This window comes from Leptidea sinapis, chromosome 30 (genome assembly GCF_905404315.1).
Source record: "Leptidea sinapis chromosome 30, ilLepSina1.1, whole genome shotgun sequence".
Taxonomy (NCBI): domain Eukaryota; kingdom Metazoa; phylum Arthropoda; class Insecta; order Lepidoptera; family Pieridae; genus Leptidea; species Leptidea sinapis.
Window position 1 is genome coordinate 7,031,457 of NC_066294.1, and position 19,116 is coordinate 7,050,572.

At 34.7% G+C, this 19,116-nt stretch overlaps 1 protein-coding gene across 1 annotated transcript; it reads left to right on the plus strand.

The window, feature by feature from the left end:
* The first annotated feature begins 18 nt into the window (after nt 1-18).
* On the plus strand, nt 19-18,291 carry LOC126973932 (transmembrane inner ear expressed protein). The gene is made up of 4 exons (XM_050821308.1): nt 19-210; nt 13,166-13,318; nt 13,972-14,052; nt 15,966-18,291. Exons 1-4 carry the CDS (start codon nt 87-89, stop codon nt 16,130-16,132), a joined length of 525 nt encoding a protein of 174 aa, XP_050677265.1. The 5' UTR covers nt 19-86; the 3' UTR covers nt 16,133-18,291.
* Nucleotides 18,292-19,116: the final 825 nt, after the last annotated feature.

Below are 19,116 nucleotides of genomic sequence, written 5' to 3' on the forward strand. Positions count from 1 at the left end.
TGTTTTGCGGACACGATACTGGTCATATCATTGTTGTCCTAGTTAAACATTATTCAATTAGACCATAATAGAATTATTCAATTACTATGGATCCATTAATGGGTGCAATTGAAAACGCAGAGGAACCCGAATGGCTTGAAAAACTCGTATTTGGAGAAGTAAGAGTGTGGCAAATTATGTTTCTTTGCCTTGCTGGTATCACGACACTAAGTAAGTAAATCCAATATCACAATATCAAACATATTGTCAGTTAACCACTTCACTTCAAACAATTATTATTAAAAAGTAAAATTAAACTGTTCATATATTTAAATTCAAAATAAGAACATAGAAAAATTTACAAGATGTGTGATGTTACGAAAGATTCGACAAAAACTGTCGAATTAGAACATTGTAGATGAAAGATAAATATCTGCTGAATACGTAAGCTGCTGGGTCTTATCTAAAGCACACTTAATTATTCTTCAGTGCTGTTACAAAGCGCTGAAGTGAAGCTCATAAGTCCGATTGCAATCTCTCTCCATTCTAATTTTAATATCGTCATGGATTGAAAGAGAAATTAAAAAAAATGGAACGGAGGCGCGTTTCATAGGCTTTTATATAACGCTGCTGAAATCTTCGTAATAATGCAAGTAGGCTGAATACTAGATAATTAAATAATATTGAATGCACTTCTATGTTATTTAAAAATGATTTTGTACTGAAGAATTTGATGTGTTTAATATACGAAATAGCCAAGGTATTTGAAATTACAATACATGATAAGTTTTTTTTGAATAATCCGACGGGATTACATGATTTTTTTAAAGATTAAGAATTATAAAACGTTCTCAAATAAGAGCTGTATATTTCATGTTTGTTCTCACAAATATTATTAATAAATTCCCCCATGATAATAAAATCGTCGAAAAAATGTTTTTTTTTCTGCGGTACTTAATTATTACTATGCATTTTTAAACAATAGTAATATATTGTATATACTTATTTTTTTTTTTGGCAAAAACTGTCGTACATTCCTTGTAAGCCAAAGTTTATTCATACAAAACAAATCTTATTACAGGGAATATGATAAATTAAAATAAATGTTGTATTTTGTACTCACCTCGTTTTAAAGTAATTATTATTGTAAATAAGGTATGTTTGCTGCCCCAAATAGATTTAATTCTACCCTGATGCTACTTCGAAGCCGATATATTGTGTGAAACTGATACCACTTACGGACAAAGTCACACATCATGAACACTCATGAGGTTCAATTGACGGTATTAGATCACAATTACCCATCATACCTTACATTAAATTCATTTTATTTCAATAGAGACACTTAGTCTCTAAGATTGTTTGTTTATTCTCTTCAAGCCGAAACTGGAATATGCAATCTGCACACATAATATCTTACTTAACTTCTGCAATGCACGGTGGTTTACTGTCCAGTTGTTTTTGGAAAAAATGTGGTGCAAGAACGTTTATATGCCCGTAACGGACAATTGTAATATCTGAGTTGTAGCGCATAACAAAACTGCCTTAGGCGTAGCGTACCGCGATAATACTTCCATCACATATTAATATTTTTTGGTAACGACTCGTTTTAGTTAAAATAGGAATTGGTTGAAATTGGTTGTATACCTCCTTTAAAATAGCTCCAGCCAGCTTTTCTAAATGAAAACTAGTCGTACAGTAAATAATTATAAATTGATATCTAATATATAAAATGGTGTCACGGTGTTAAACTTTGAACTCCTCCGAAACGACTTGACCGATTCTCATGAAATTTTGAGTGCATATTGGGTAGGTCTGAGAATCGGACAACATCTATTTTTCATTCCCCTAAATTTTAAGGGTGGTCAAAACGAAATTTTTTTTGTACATTTTTTTTTTAAATTTGTTTGATTATGAGTCAGCAATAGACAATACATAGAACTTTCACCCATCTACGATCAACAGTTACTTTTGTATCGCGATTTTAATATCGGCAATACAACGTTTGCTGGGTCAGCTATATATATTAAAATAATCTTTATATATATAATTCATGTGTGCGTGTGTATGTCACTGAACTCCTTCTAGACGGCTGGACCGATTTTGATGATATTTTTGTGTGTTCCAGTGAATTTGAGATTGGTGTGTGTCTTCAGGTGGATTCGAAAATGATTCACAATTAAACTACCTCCTAAACGGCTGGACTGATTTTGATGACTTTTTTGTTTGTTTCAGTGAATTTGAGATTGGTTTAGATTCTCAATTCCGCCCATATAATATAATTCTCCGGCTCATGTGTATGTTAGTGAGCTGCTCCTAACGGCTGGACCGATTTTTCAAATTTAAAACATGTGTACAGGACAACGTGTGTCGGGTCAGCTAGTTTAATATAAATATATTATAGAATGCAATACAGTATTAATATTAATTAGTCTTACAACAGCTTTTTAATACGGCTATTTAAATAAATATTCATGAATATTTATTTTATTTATTTAATTTAAATCTAGGTAGTATACTTGTATGGCTCGAAATACAATAAACACACACTTAAATTTTAAGAAGCTTATCAGTGTATGTTAGCCGGTTAAAATTAAACAATATGTTATGTTTTTAAAGTGATAACCCTCACTTCTAGGATTAATACACAAATAAAAATTGATAAACAAAACTTTATGAACGATGCGGGATTCGAACCCACAACCTCCGGCGTTCCGTGCCACAACCTGAGAGTTGAACAAAGCAAACAGAATTTTATAACGAGGCGGTACACGAACGGTTTGCTCAGTTGGTTAGAGCACCGGCACGGAACGCCGGAGGTCGTGGGTTCGAATCCAGCATCGTTCATAAAGTTATGTTTATCAAATTTTATTTGCGCTTAAAATTAAATTTCATGAATACTCTAAAAATAAAAGAACAATTTTCAATTAATTTTTGAAAAGGCTACCTATCTAATATAAATATCAGTCATAACGTTATAACAGAAATAACATACTTAATTTATTTATAGCGACGATTCATTAAATTTACAATGATTACGAAGCGATTCACGACCGTTCCCAATATACTATCTACAGATAGAGATAAATTACTACCTTCTACTGACAGTAATTAGCTGTCAATAATCTGAAGCTGTCCCAATATACCCGAGTATGATGAGTAATTTTTATCTAAATGATCGGACAGCCTGGGACTAGATTGTGATTATTTTATAGCGATAGAAATGAATGTACAATATTGTATATTTTTATTGAAAAGAGCGCAAAAAAAGAATGCTGGGAGAGTTTCAGAGCGCCATTTGTTTCCGAAGCGGTAGTAGTATCTAGTACTCGTATATTAGAAATGACATCAAAAAGAATTCTAAAGGAATCAATTTTGAGAAAATAAATGCCTTTTATCGCCTTATATTGGGACGCGTGAATTACAATTTCCATACAAACTTCTATCGCTGGTAAGCTATACGTCGTCGCATTGACAGACAGCGTGTACGGATAAGGTGAGTTCCCGTCGATAACTTTATTAGGACAGGAAAGTCAACGATAGTTATGATTTGTATCTCAAGTAAGAGATAGACTAAATATTGGGAACGGCCGTTAATTTAATACGAAATGAGAGCTCTCCCTTATTTATTTTAGGATTACAGGACCCGGCAGACGTTGTTCTGTACGTAATAAATAAAATACTGTTGTCATGAATTTGTCAATAATATTTCATAACGTCAAGAATTATATCGTAAAACTAGCTGACCCAGCAAACGTTGTATTGCCGATATTAAAATCGCGATACAAAAGTAACTGTTGATCGTAGATGGGTGAACATTTGAAGTTGTATGTATTTTTTAATGCTGACTCATAATCAAACAAATTAAAAAAAATTAATAAAAAAAATGTCAAAAAAAATTCGTGTGGACCCCTGAACATTAAGGGGGATGAAAGATGTTGTCCGATTCTCAGACCTAGGTACCCAATATGCACTCAAAATTTCATGAGAATCGGTCAAGCCGTTTCGGAGGACTTCAAAGTTTAACACCGTGACACGAGAATTTTATATATTAGATATGTTCCCTGTTGTTATAATGAAATTGTTTCATAGCAGAGCTGTCAAACCGTCCGTCGATAAATTCTCTTATAAAAAATATTATGTTTATGCAAAGCAAATATTGGAAATAAAAATAATTATGGGTGCCAAATCGAAATAAAAATTATCCTATCTCTCAAATTGAATTAAATTCCACTCCATGAAGTAATTAATCCCTATTAGAATTCGTTCATTGGTTTAGTAGTTCACTGGAAACAAACATCAGGACACTGGACTTATATATTACATTAATATAATACTTAATTTAATTAAAATACGTTGGTTAGTTTGTAACAAGCTTTTTAGCTGTTAACAACTAACCAATTTAGAAATGCTTAACCCTAATTATAAAAATAAATATAAAAATTAAAGTAAATAATTAAAATTTTCAAAGAAACAAAATACATGTTATATAAATATATTAATATACAAAAAAAAAACAAAATTTGAATCATCCTACGGGACTGCTACTCACCTACGAGTTCTGACGGCTCTAGATCTAGCGAGATTAGACCAGTGGGAGGCTCCTTTGCACCCGATGCCGGCTAGATTATGGGTACCACAACGGCGCCTATTTCTGCCGTGGAGCAGTAATGTGTAAGCATTACTGTGTTTCGGTCTGAAGGGCGCCGTAGCTAGTGAAATTACTTTGCAAATGAGACTTCACATCTTATGTCTCAAGGTGACAGGCGCAGTTATAGTGCCTCTCAGAATTTTGGGCGTTTCAATAATCTTGAGTGGCGCTGCATTGTAATAGGCAGGACGTATCAATTACCATCAGCTGAACGTCCTGCTCGTCTCGTCCGTTATTTTCGTAAAAAAAAGATTACTTACAGATTGTCCCAAAATGATTTATTCAGGTGAATTATGTATTTTTTTTTGTGGTTATGGGTTGCTCTACCCGTGCGTTCATTTCATGTGGCCATTTTAGCTTCATCTGTATAACCTAGAATAGAAAGACAGCTGTTATTTTGTCAGAGTTTTACCTACTATTGGCGCGTATTTTTAACTATTTGATTGGGTGTGAAATATAGGCATAACTTCTCGTATTTTGAGTTTTTTTTTTCATAAAACTAAAGGTATGTTTTTCCCTAGAAACTTATAGTAATTTTTATTGTTATTCAAAGTATTCACCACGTAGCTTAATACACTTTTCCATTCGCTCAAACCAGTTATTATAACATTTATTCCACTCTAAAGTGGGGTTGTTCAAAATGGCTGATATGAATGCGTCGACTGCTTCTTCACCGGACCGGAACTTTTGACCACGACAACTTTTCTTAATTTTAGGATATGTAAAGAAATCGTTAGGGCTTAGGTCAGTACTGTATAGAGGATGGTCAAGAATTTCTACATTTTCCTGCTTCAAATACGTCGTGGTGCAGGATGATGCGTGGCTTTGAGTTAGATTTTCGAAATTCGGCGATGACTTGTGGTAAACAAACTGTGGTATACCACTCTGCGTTAACCGTTCTACGATCTTCAAGTGCAATAGTCGCAACATGGCCGGTTTTTACCAACGAACGTGGCCACCATCTTCTTTGAAGTGCTTTCGAACAACTTTAGTCGGCTTTGGCTTGTCTTGAAAGACCCAAATTGTAGATTGTTGTTTGGAATCCGGGTCGTAGGCATTGATCCAAGATTCGTGACCACTGACGATGTCGCAGATGTGATTTGACTCTCTTCGGTTGAACCTTTGCAGAGTTTTCTTACACCATCTGACGCGGGCCGCCTTATGATCGTCGGAAAGTAGATGCGGTATCCAACATCAAACTAGCTTTCTCACAGTAAGCGCTTCATGGAAGATCTTCTGAATGGTTGTCCCTGAGATATCTAATAGAGCCTCTATCTCTCGATACGTCACATGACGAGCTTCGAGAATTAGTTGTCTCAAGGCAATGATGTTATCTTCAGTGAAGGCGGATTTTGGGCGTCCTTCGCGAGATTTGTCACTAACATTAGTTGTCCACGCTGAAATTCTAAATACCAGCGTTCGACAGCCCGCAGACATGGAGCTTCATCACTGAACACAGATGTTAGCTCTTCAAAACACTGTAGCCGTGTCAGGCCTCTTCTAAAGTTGTAGAAAATTATTGCACGAACATTTTCCTCAGAATGATTCATTTTCGAACGTAACCTGACAGATTCCAATCGACGCTGTGACTAAACAATAGCATTAATCCGAATACTTTTATACACATTCGAATATAGAACAGTTCCAAATTCAAAATTGGCGGGAAATATGGAAACGACAGAACTTAAAAGGCATGCCTAGTATTTTTCTTTTGTATTTTGGTTTGAATTGCTCGCCAATGGCATTCGAAAGTTGCGAAACTGAAGTGGCAGTGAGCAGGGCACATAGCTCGACGGTTGGGGAAGTAAAGTCCTCGAATGGCGACCACTTAACGGAAGACGTAGTGTTGGTAGGCCCGCCACAAGATGGACCGACGATCTGGTCAAGATCGCCGGAATAGGTTGGATGAGGGCAGCGCACGACCGATCGTCATGGCGATCTTTGAGGGAGCCCTTTGTCCAGCAGTCGACGTCTTCCGGCTTAAATGATGATGATTGCTGCTTTAGCAAAAAAAAAAAGTTTTAAGTAATATTAATTATTTAGAGCGGTGTTAGCGAGACACTCAGTCAAACCTATAATACAATAAAAAATTCATAATAATTATTCAATATTTTCTCGTCTGAAAGAAAAACTCCTTTTAGGTTTATGGTGTATGTTTATGTTTCCCGTGCCATCAAATTCAAATTCAAATTCAAAAACACTTTATTCATGTAGATCACAGAAATGACACTTATGAATGTCAAAAAAAAATATAAAAATATTGTTTCTTATTGAATTTACCGCTACTTCGTAAAGGGTTGAGCTAATGAGAAGAAGTAGCAAGAAACTCATTGCCACTCTTTTAAGTCCAGATTTTTACAATTTAGTTGTTTTACAAATCATTTCAATTACAATATATGCAAAGTGACGCAACAAAAATAGTCAAATGGCCAAAACTTAAAGGCTTACATGAGTAAGTCAAAAAAAAGAAAAAAAAAAACAGTAAATTAATACGTCTTATAAACACAAGAGTTATTGAATATAGTAGATGCATCAATCCACACACACCGTAAATAAATAGAGGCATTACGTGAGCATTTCATAAAATAAAATAAATAATAACTTTAACTTTAAAGGAAATAATAATAATAATAAAAAACACATCAAGCAGACCTCCCGGTAACAAGACCATCAAATATATACATCGATATAATAGTATGATATTGTCTTTAACCTGTTCTGTCAGTATAATAGCCCATACATATTCAATCGAAGGCCCGTGTACAAAGAATAAAATAAATATTACAAGGACTAATCAATTAACTTACACTGAGTAAATCGACTGCATCGTCTTTGACCAATCATTATGTGTTTATCGTAGTTATCTTTTGAGACGAGACAAAGATTGTAAACAAATGTTCAGGGCTACAAAACATTTTTATTTGAATAAACTATATACAAATTTTAATTTCCCTGTTCTAATCTCTGTTGTCTGTATTAGACAAAGATGATTCGTCGGAAGAGTCCGAATCAGCCATATGACATTTATGACAATATAACTTAGCATAATTTAACTTAGTAATTTAAATTAGTATAGTAAAAAGTAAGTGCTTTATTTAAATAAACGCCACAGTTGGAAAAGGAACGGAACTTTGTAATTTCAATGTATGAATGGCGCCACAGACAGTCTCTCTACAACTTTCAAACTTTTTCATCAGTGAAAAGGATATTTCTGTTCATTTCTCGCGATATTTTTTCTGTTTCTTTGGAGCATTTCAATGAATTTTGATTTTAACAGTAGGTACTGACAGAATGAGCTTCCCCTTGTGCGGTGTTTCCGGGACGATGCGACATAGGTACCTTTAAAAAAAGTGCGTAAAGTGTACGCACTTACCTTACCTTTCCTAACTTAAGGGAAGGATCATACTTCAAAATTGTAATAACAATAATATCTAAAAGGTTTATTTGGTTACATTAAAGAACCAAAATAGTGTCTAGTCAGCAATATGTTGGGAATTTTACTTCTCAACGCTGGTATTTAGACACAGTAGAAGCCAGACTTCAAGAATTAAATATTTTGTTCTGTATTGATATCCGATTCGGCAAGTCTACTGCTATTTTAAATATTGGCATAATTATATAATTATTATCATTGTATTGACAGTGACATAGTCAACACTTTGCATATTCTTTGTTTATTCTAAGGTTTATGTGCTGTAATAAAAAAGCTAGTGTTTTTAGGTAGTGCGGTATCTTGTTGGAGCACAGCGCAGACCAATCCTTAATCTAAGACCTATACATTTGAAGTCTGTTTTTTTAATACGAAGTTGAAAAACAATAAAACATTAGGCCCACGATGGATTCCTAGCTTCTACAAAATTGACTCCTATCTAATATATAAAATTCTCATGTTGCGGTGTTAACTTAAACGAAACGGACCGATTCTCATGAAATTTTGAGTGCATATAGGGGAGGTCTGAGAATCGGACAACATCTATTTTTCATCCCCCTAAATGTTAAGGGTGGTCCACACGATTTTTTTTTTAATTTTTAAGACATTATTTTTTAAATTTATTTGATTATGAGTCAGCATTAAAAAATACATACAACTTCAAATTTTCACCCATCTACGATCTACAGTTACTTTTGTATCACGATTTTAATATCGGCAATACAACGTTTGCTGGGTCAGCTAGTATTATAATAAAATATAAGCTATAATATGTATAAAACCTCTGGGCCTTCGTGAGACGTAGTTAGTTAAATGTTTTGTCTACATAAAACATGAACTCGGCTCATCGTTTGCTTTTCAGCCCGAATAATTTATTGAGGTCAGTGGGTGACCGTTGCGGTTGCTCCAAACAGTTCGAACCAAATACGAACTACATAATACAACCCTTGGGACGCGAAATACATATATTATATTGTAATGAATTACTTCGTTACGGCTACTAAATAATTAAACAGCAGTTTACATTAATTAACATATTATCTTTATATATATAATTCTTGTGTGCGTGTGTATGTCACTGAACTCCTCCTAGACGGCTGGACCGATTCTAATGAAACTTTCTGTGTGTATTCAGGTGGATTCGAGAATGGTTTAGATTCACAGATTCACTACTTCCTAAACGGCTGGACCGATTTTGATGATATTTTTGTGTGTTCCAGTGAATTTGAGATTGGTGTGTGTCTTCAGGTGGATTCGAAAATGGTTTAGATTCACAATTAAACTACCTCCTAAACGGCTGGACTGATTTTGATGACTTTTTTGTTTGTTTCAGTGAATTTGAGATTGGTTTAGATTCTCAATTCCGCCCATATAATATAATTCTCCTGCTCATGTGTATGTTAGTGAACTGCTCCTAACGGCTGGACCGATTTTTCAAATTTAAAACGTGTACAGGACAACGTCTGTTGGGTCCACTAGTGTTTATATAAATAAGGTTCGTTTACAATACATGCGCAGTCCTTATTTTCTGAGTGGGCAATGGCGCGAAAGATTTAAAAGATTTTTTTTCTTTCTGTCCACAATAGAATTTTAATAAATAAATATGTGATATCTAATATATAAAATTCTCGCCTCATTCTCGCGGAGTTTGTAGTTAAACTCCTTCGAAACGGCTTGACCGATTCTCATGAAATTTTGAGTGCATATTGGGTAGGTCTGAGAATCGGACAACATCTATTTTTCATCCCCCTAAATGTGGTGGTCCACACGATATTTTTTTTTAATTATTTTTTACTTTTTTTTTAATTTGTTTGATTATGAGTCAGCATTAAAAAATACATACAACTTCAAATTTTCACCCATCTACGATCAACAGTTACTTTTGTATCGCGATTTTAATATCGGCAATACAACGTTTGCTGGGTCAGCTAGTCTATCTATATAAAAATGAATTGCTGTTCGTTAGTCTCGCTAAAACTCGAGAACGGCTGGACTGATTTGGCTAATTTTGGTCTTGAATTATTTGTGGAAGTCCAGAGAAGGTTTAAAACGTGAATAAATAGGAAAATGCTGCTAAATTAATTGATGTGTCCATACATAATTTCTATGAGAGAATTTATTGACGCACGGTTTGACAGTTCTGCTGTGAAACAATTTCATTACGACAGCAGGGTGCATATTTTACGAAGTAATTTTTGATGTGATGATTATTGACAAATTCATATAAAAACATTATTTTATTTATTATATACAGAACAGCGTCTGTCGGGTCAACTAGCGTAATATAATTATTAAAGACAGGATAGAGATCTCTAAATTGCTATTGCTACAAAATAATCATAATCTGGTTAGATTTAGATCACCAGAAGTTAGACCACTTTGAAAAAATCTAAATGGATGGACATCTATCCATCTACTTATCGGTCAAGTCATTTACCAGTGAGAGGCTCCTTTGCACCGGATGCCGATTAGATTACGACCGCGATGTCTGAAGGGCGCTGCATTGTAACAGGCAGGGCGTATCAATTACCATCAGCTGAAAGTCCTGCTCGTCTCGTCCCTTACTGTCATAAAGTATTCTTTCCCATACAGTTTCCAAAATTTCGTTACTGTTGGTTAATTTTTGGATGAGGAAATTGTGAGAACCCAAAATAATTTTGGAGATTTTTACTCGCGATTTTTAGTCGGAGCAGTAGGAACCTAGTTCTTATCAGACTGATAATTGCGATTGTATATTGTTTTAGAATTCTTAAATATGAAAACGGTATCAGGTAATGTTTCCGCTTAGTAATTAAGGCGAAGATTAAACAGAAAACACACAAACAAGGTGTTTTTAGACAAGTTTTGTGGTGAAAATATAGCATTTGGAGCTATAAACACTACTTTATCCTGTTACATATACCCTTAAGTCTTACTTGTAGGTTGCTAATTCTTGATGTTAGTTAAACTTAACACTCTAAGAGCTTTTATGAATTACCAGTTTTGTTTGCATTTAAACAAGTTTTTTCTCGGCATGATGCATTTGTTTAGTATACTGCTCTCATAAAAGTTTTTCTTATAGCTTTTTCTTTTTTGTGTTGGTACATTTAATTAGATTAGTAATCAATAATGAGGATTGTAAGCAATTAAACTGTTTCCGCCTGTTAAAATGTTATATTTTTGACGCAAAAATTTTGAAAATATTGGCTTTGTTACATAGGAGCCGTGAACTCATATCGCTCAAGGTCGCCGGCGATTAGTGTCGCCTTAAATTCCGACGCGGCTGTCGACAGTCATACTGCCTTCTTCTCTGTGATCGAACATAAAATTGATAAGCACCATATTTTTTTTTATGCTTTTACGTGGCTATTATCTAACTAAGTAGGTACTTATTTTTTTGCTTGTAGACATTTCTCTTGGTCGTGGACAAGATTAAGTTTCAATTTATTTTTTGTTTTTTAAAAAGGACCGTTTGCTAAAAATTAGCCATCGAATAAATTTCATCCATCGTGAATTTAGAATAAGTACCTACCCAATGAAACAAATCAGGCTTAAAATATTATATATGTACTTAAGTATGTAGGTACCTATTACTAAAACTATTAAATTTTTAATTTGTATTATTATACCTATTTACTCTCATTGGATAGAATTTTAGTAAAAGATACGCAGAGAAATAAAAGAAAAGAAAAGAAAAAGAAAGAAATGATATGCAGTTTTTGAAGTCGGTTTCTCAAACGTAATTTTTCTTTATTTTTTACTTTTTAGTGTCAGTTAATATCTATCTAATATATAAAATTCGGACAACATCTTTTTTTCATCCCACTAAATGTTAAGGGTGGTCCACATCAATTTTTTTTTTTAATTTTTGTGACATTTTTTTTTAATTTGTTTGATTAAGAGTCAGCATTAAAAAATACATACAACTTAAAATTTTCACCCATATACGATCAACAGTTACTTTTGTATCGCGATTTTAATATCGGCAATACAACGTTTGCTGAGTCAGCTAGTTATAATATATAATCAACCTGAATAAAAACTCCTAAAAAAGCCGTACCATCGAGGTAAACAAATTCATAAAAATATTCATAAAATGATAACTACTGGGCCAAAATATGTAAAATTTTATGGGACCAAATGGCATCTGTTCTGCATCAAACTTAATAAAAAGTAAGTAAATCGGATCATAAATCTCAGACAGGTGTACATAAATAAAAAAATACCGATCGAATTGATAACCTCCTCCTTTTTGAAGTCAGTTAAAAACGCTTTATAGCTCTATCTACGTAGGTTTAAGTTACTAAAACTTTAACGTAATTTTCGCCCAATTCAGGATGCCGGATTTATTTGAGCCCAACCAACACCAATGACAAAACAATACCTTGGCTTTCTAGCCTAACCAGAATCACGAGTATAATTTAAAAAAATACAACATGAACAACCTTGAGAGAAATTGACGAAAGCCTTTTAATTTACTCATGTGCTTTTAAATACTGGTTTTGATAAGATTGATGTAGTTCATAGATACGCGGGATCGTCTTTAGAGCCTACTTTAAATAACGATATAATTTGGCTGAACTTCATGCTATCAGGAAAAACACCCTTGTCTACACATTCATTAAATATAACCATAAGATGAGGTGCTTTTATATCATAAACAATTTTCAGAATTGTTACAGAAATACCCCATAGATCACCTGTGGTTCTAGTAAAGTCTTTATAAATTACCCCCATATTAATAGTCTGCTAACTTAAAGCATTGCTAATTCTCACTCTGTCTTTTTCTATTGACCTAAGTCAGAATGAGAAAAAACACTTCTTAGCGGCTGTTTAAAGTTAGCGGACCATTATGAATAAGGGGGTTAGTGTTTACCTAAAATTTAATTTAATTAAAAGTTATTAGTATACAATTGCATATTGGGTATTCAGCATACTTAGTTATAAAATTTCATAATGTAAAACTAACGGTACAAATACGGATATAGAAACCTCGAATATCCACAGACACGTGTCTCCGGCACATCAGTACTCTTAAAATTAATTTTATAGTTTAGCATTTTTATAGAAGCAATTAATAGATTTTTTATAATTAATGTCGAAGTATAGCATCTATTTATTTTTAGTTGTCATGGTGTGTTGCTGTTTCCGTTTCCGGATTCCTCGCACGAAACAGCAGATAGAAGCGGACTACAAGCGGCGGAAAATAACTAATAAGTTTAGACAACAACTGGAGACTATACACGATAGTAAAATGGACACGATATCTTTAAAAGACGGTGAGTTTTCCGTTTTTGAAGTGATAACTTCTTATGGGAGCGTAAACTGCTTGGTAACGTAACGCGTTACGGCGCCAGTCTGTCTGCCTTCCCTTTCTCTCACGTATACGACAGCGGTAGGCAAGCTCCTCCTCTCTCACTCTAACCAATTGTTACTTTTATTGGATTAAATAATTATACTATAATGTACATACACAAATTTCTAATAAAAATATTCAAGAATTGTAAAGGTGGTGAATGGCTTCGCCACTTGAGGTTGGCTTTGAGCAAGCACCCGCTAAGCCTTCATCGGAGGCGACCTACTCTTGGTGTGAGAGAGGCGCAAGCGGCACTCCCTTGGGAGTATCCGCTGGGTTCATTGAAAAACAACATACGTGTGATCAGTGCAACATCTCAGGGATTCACTCTCGCCAATTTCATACTGCAAAAATTTAACCAATCGCAACTAATCTTCTGTTTGAATTTTTCTCTTATTGTTGTCGGAAACTCTTAGGTAGATATGTATACTATGCCGACGTCAACACGTAGGGATTAAACAAAGAATTTATTTGCGCTTTATCTCAAAATACACTAATTGTTAAGTAAATAATTGATAACATCAGTCTTGTAACTCAGCAGTGTTCATTTAGTTGATGTGCTATTTGTGTTTGTAGCATTAGACCTGCTGCACAAGCAAAATCATTCAATGGAAGAAAACCAGGGATTTCAGCCGAGCTCAATGTCTCCGCAACAAAGTGAGTTCGCATTGTATATTTTTAATGGAAATAAGTGATGGAACTAACTGTTAGGCGGTATCATTTGCCCATAGTAGTGATATGACACGGGTTCGCTGGTGTAGGTACATACCGGTACTCGTATTCCGCGTTTCCGTTACGCAACACAATCTTTATGTTTTTATTATAATCTTTGCTTCTTTTTGACAACTGTGTTTAAAGGCAAAACGAAATAATTGTGCCACTATTCGTATTTATTACACATTTAACATAGACCTTAGATTGTTAGGTATAACAGCGACAGTCGCCTTGACATTTGATGCTAGAAGTGCGAATTCATTTCTATTAAGTAAACTTTGCAACTGTAACTATAGTTTGACTTTGCGCGACCGTCCCACGGGATGACAGACGTTGGCAGGGATGGGGTACTAACAAGTCATCGGGTAGTGGGTTACGGCCACAGTCCTGTATAAATATCACTGGACAGGCTGTTCCATATACTTGACAGCAAATTTTTGTGCCTATTTGAAGCGCCACTTGCGAGCGTCCAGAAACTAATTTTGACGTATAATACAAATAGCTGCGAGTGAAGCGAACAATAGTCTGAAATATTTTTTAATTTTCAATTAATTTCGTTAGTTTTCCATGTTATTTATACTTCAAGAATGAACGTGTTAAAGTACACAATTTTTTTTTGTAAATAGTTTTCCTATCAATGTTTATTTGGCTTAGGTTGTCATCACTAGTTTAAGTACCGCAGACTCTCGCTACATGACCAATAGCGCTAAAGTGGCCAATATAAAACAGGCACAAAAGCACTTTGACTGTCAGTGGTTACCGAAGTCTCACACGTTGCCGTTCCCCGCAACACCACCCGCTACCCGCTGACATCTTTAGTACCTCGCCCCGCCACTGTCTGTCACCCCGTGGGACGGTCGCGCACGAAGTTGTCGGACTGTAGTAGCAGTAGGGCAGCCGGCAAAGCAAGCAGTGAACTTGCTCTAGCACGTTCACTGTCTACAAAATAAATAAAAAATAATAGCTGGAAACCAAACTTTTTATGGCGAATTTTGATTGAGCATATGAATGTTTGAAAATATGGATAAATGTATACTCATCATCGTAAGTTGATTATATTGCCAGAATGGCCGTGCAAAGCAACGTTGACTCGCCTCAAAGTTCAAACCCCGGCGGTTTGACTACTACAAAATGAACGAGACGCTCGCTCTGATCCGAGTAGTGAGCAAGGAATGTGCTAGGCACCATGAAACTGTGCCAATATGCCCCAAATAAATGCGAAAAAATATTTTTAAGGCGCCTTTTGCCATGGGCTGTTTTCAAGTGAAAAAGAAAATAAGATAAAAGCGGCACTGCATTGCTTTTGATCGTAACAGTAATCTATAATGTGAAAACATCTTTCAAACAAAGCTCAAATACTATCCCGCTTCACCGTTATTAATTGCTAAGGCCGGCACTGCCAAAATTTACTTTGGACATCAATATTTTATGAGTCAGATTGACCAAGGTAAGTATTGGAAAATGATATAATATGAAGGTCGCGTCCGATCGAATCTTGGGTTGGGTCCTTACTGTGGAAAACTTAGGATTCATTTTATCAACGTGTGGTTGCGTGTTATGTTATTAGAATATTTCCCAGTGGGAGAATTGTCTAAATACAAAAATCCCAGCCAGATAAGTTTTAAAATGTAATAGCGGATTGCACGAAATGGCTGGTAAATACTAGTTACAATTCGCTATGTATGCCGGAGGAATATTAGTTCCAAAAGGACCGTTTTAGTTATAGACTGATGTAAAAATAATTTAAGCAATAAAATTGCATCTTTTATACTATCCCGCGTTTCGCCCAATTAACACTACCTACAAGCAAGGCTTCATTAAAACGGATTAATTTTAATATAATATTATCTCTCCAGGTTCACTTGAGACTTCCATACAGCAGAATGTGAAAATAACAGAACCAGATCCACCGGGAGGACTCAGCTTCGTAAAGTTCGCCACCAAAGTTGCCAACTTATCAAAAATAAGTCCACCCAAATCTCCCACCTCACCAACTGCGACCGGAAGCAAAATGGATTTTTAAAAATGTTTTATAGTAATTAACTAGAAATATAAGATAGTTAACAATGCAAATGTAAAACAATCGCTGCCCTTTGTGCGTTAAATCATTGGTGCGCTAGGGACGTTCTATCGATAAACGCTCACAATTCTTCATTCATCTCAATATCAGAGCAATGTATGTTTGTCATGAGTATAATAATGTATCGTTAATAAAACTTGCACAACCTAGGTAAATGCGTAATACCATGCGTAAGTATTTTAAGCATAAAAATTATTAAATTATATTGTTATGAGTTTTGAGACTCTAATAAAAAATAATGATAACAGCACAAAGCTTGGAAAACGAAAACCTCACCTGTACATTTTTACTTTTTAAATTATACTTCTTTAGGTGCTATATGAAAATATGATGAGAGTGAATGCGAATGACTATAACACAAAAGTAACAGGGTGAAGTTGGTTCCTAAAATTTTCTGGTTTTGCGACATTTTTTTTTGGTTTCTTCGTCCATTATTAGGATAGGCAAAGGGTTCAAGCCCATCCAGCCGTATTCGTTATTTAGTAATTAATTGTCAAAGCCATCGTTGCAAGATTTTTAGAATATTGTTCTTTCTACAAACGTAGAATGGCACGAGGAATAAATAATTTTAAAGATTTTTGCTTTGTTAGGCCAAAGAAGTATAACTTCTTGCGTGCATACATAACTACACACACACTTTTTTTTAATTGCAATACAATTTTAACAATTAAATCCAGGTCCAAGCCATTGTCGGCGCACTATTAATACGGATGTAGGTAACAAATTTGGAGATTGTAATAAAAATAATATTGTTTTTATTAATACGTATGTATCCATCCTTACTCTGTGGTTATACTTCATCTGTCTTATTAATAAATGCGATGTAAAGTTACTCCGAGTTTAAAATTACTTCTCCCTGACATGTAATTCTGTAGTGACAAAAGTAAGATAAAGACAAAAGTTTTACAAATGGAGTAGCTTTAGGCCACGTTCAGATGACAAGCGCTCAACGAGCGTTGAATATTATTATATAGTGTTCGCATAGTACGCGTTTGTCAGGCGTTAAATGCGTGCCGCCCTGTTTCAGTTTGAGTTCTACATTTGTCGGACATGGATGTATAAACAATTTCTTGTTTCCTTCATTGTCATGCTCTTTACAGAATATAAGGACGAGTTCTTTCCAAGCCCGTCTTCTTAAATTCTTATCTGAATAATCGCTTCTTGTCATGTCCCAAATCGCAGGACGTTTCTCTATTTCATCAATCAATAATTCCTATAAAAGCTTCGGTTTCCATTTCGGACGATTTCCGGACGAACTAGATGAACCCTAAAATATGTATATCCACGTCGAAAGCGCGCGCCAGAACACTTACTCTAACGAGGCGCGTGCTCAACTGAACGGAAACATAGAAAACTAATGATCTCCAAGCGCGCGTTGACAAGAATGGAGCGCTAGCGCAGCGTTCATTGCGCGCTTTATTAAAACGCGCGTTAGCATGTGTACGGCCTGAATAAAATGTATGTAGTTGTAAGCGCGCGTTATCAAAACGCGCGTTGAGCGCTTGTCATCTGAACATGGCTTTACACTGCGTATATTAATAAGACAGGTAAAGTATACTTAATTCATTATTATTAAAATTTTGAACTGAACGAGGCCATCTTTTTTTTGACAGAAAGGTTGTAAGGGCGCGCCAATAATGTCTGTACACGGCTAGTGGGGTGGATCTAGCTTATATTGCCAGTTCAGACAACTCGCCATCACAAAGGTTATTTTGCATGACAGAGTGCGCCAATTTGGCCAGACTTATCCGGTGCGCAGTAAAAGTGTACTTTATCCTATTTTTGTTGATGAATAATTAATTTGAAAATTACCACATTCTATTTATATTAAGCATTATTAAGAACTGATGTAACTTTCTTCTCAAAATTATTGTTAACTTCATTATAAAATAGATATGTTTGACCACATTTTGGTGCTGTCTTTATTGTCTGTTAGTATTATATGCATTTTGTACTTATATTCGAGCTTGTAACGACATTTGCTAACTTGTTATTTAAAATATAAGAAAATTTGTGATAAACGCTTTTCTAGCTTCTTCAAATACGTGACGGTAGCATGTCTAAATAGTTTAAGGATAAATTAAACAACATATTGTAATGCATTAAGATGTTTTCTTTAATCTAGAAAATAAAAAATACAATATGATCGGATTTTAGATCACAAGAAATAATTACATATTCACAAACAACTTTTGTATTCTGCAGTTTACATAAACGTCAAACAATCTATCGAATCGTAAGCGATAACTTTTTAAAGCAACATTTAACTTACATTATAATACATAAATAATACATCTTGCAAATTATTAGAATTACATAAAATTCAAGTTAGCTACATAATATTTTATATAGTTACAATAATTGTTTCTACATGCTTTTATTATTACATGCCCGTCGCCATAGACAAGCTGCGGTGTTATACAACTGTGTTGCAATCGCGACATCGGTTCATGAAACTTAAAATGGCGGAAATGTCAATGTCATCGCGGTTTCAACAAAATTATTTAACACTGCGTTACATTATGTCATGATAAATATTTTCTCTTTATTACGCTCTCACGACACAATGCAAATTTTCGACGTTACGTTCGGACGAATTCAGCCGACCCACCGCCTTACAAAATACTAACTATATCTAATTTATGCTCATTTTACTCAAGGTCAGTTCACGAGACAGCACAATTTTTAATTAGAGAACCGAAATATTCTTAATGGTTACAATGATTTACAAAATGAGATTTACTCTGGAGTCTTTCCAGTCCAGAGACCGTATTATCTTGGTGTCCCCATTGGTACAACCAAATCAAATAGTAATATGGAAGCAGACAAAGTAGCCACTTAATGCGGCCCATTCCACAGACAAAAACTTACAACACAAGGCTCATCAGGACATCGTGGAAAAAGAGTATTATTTATATACTTTATGA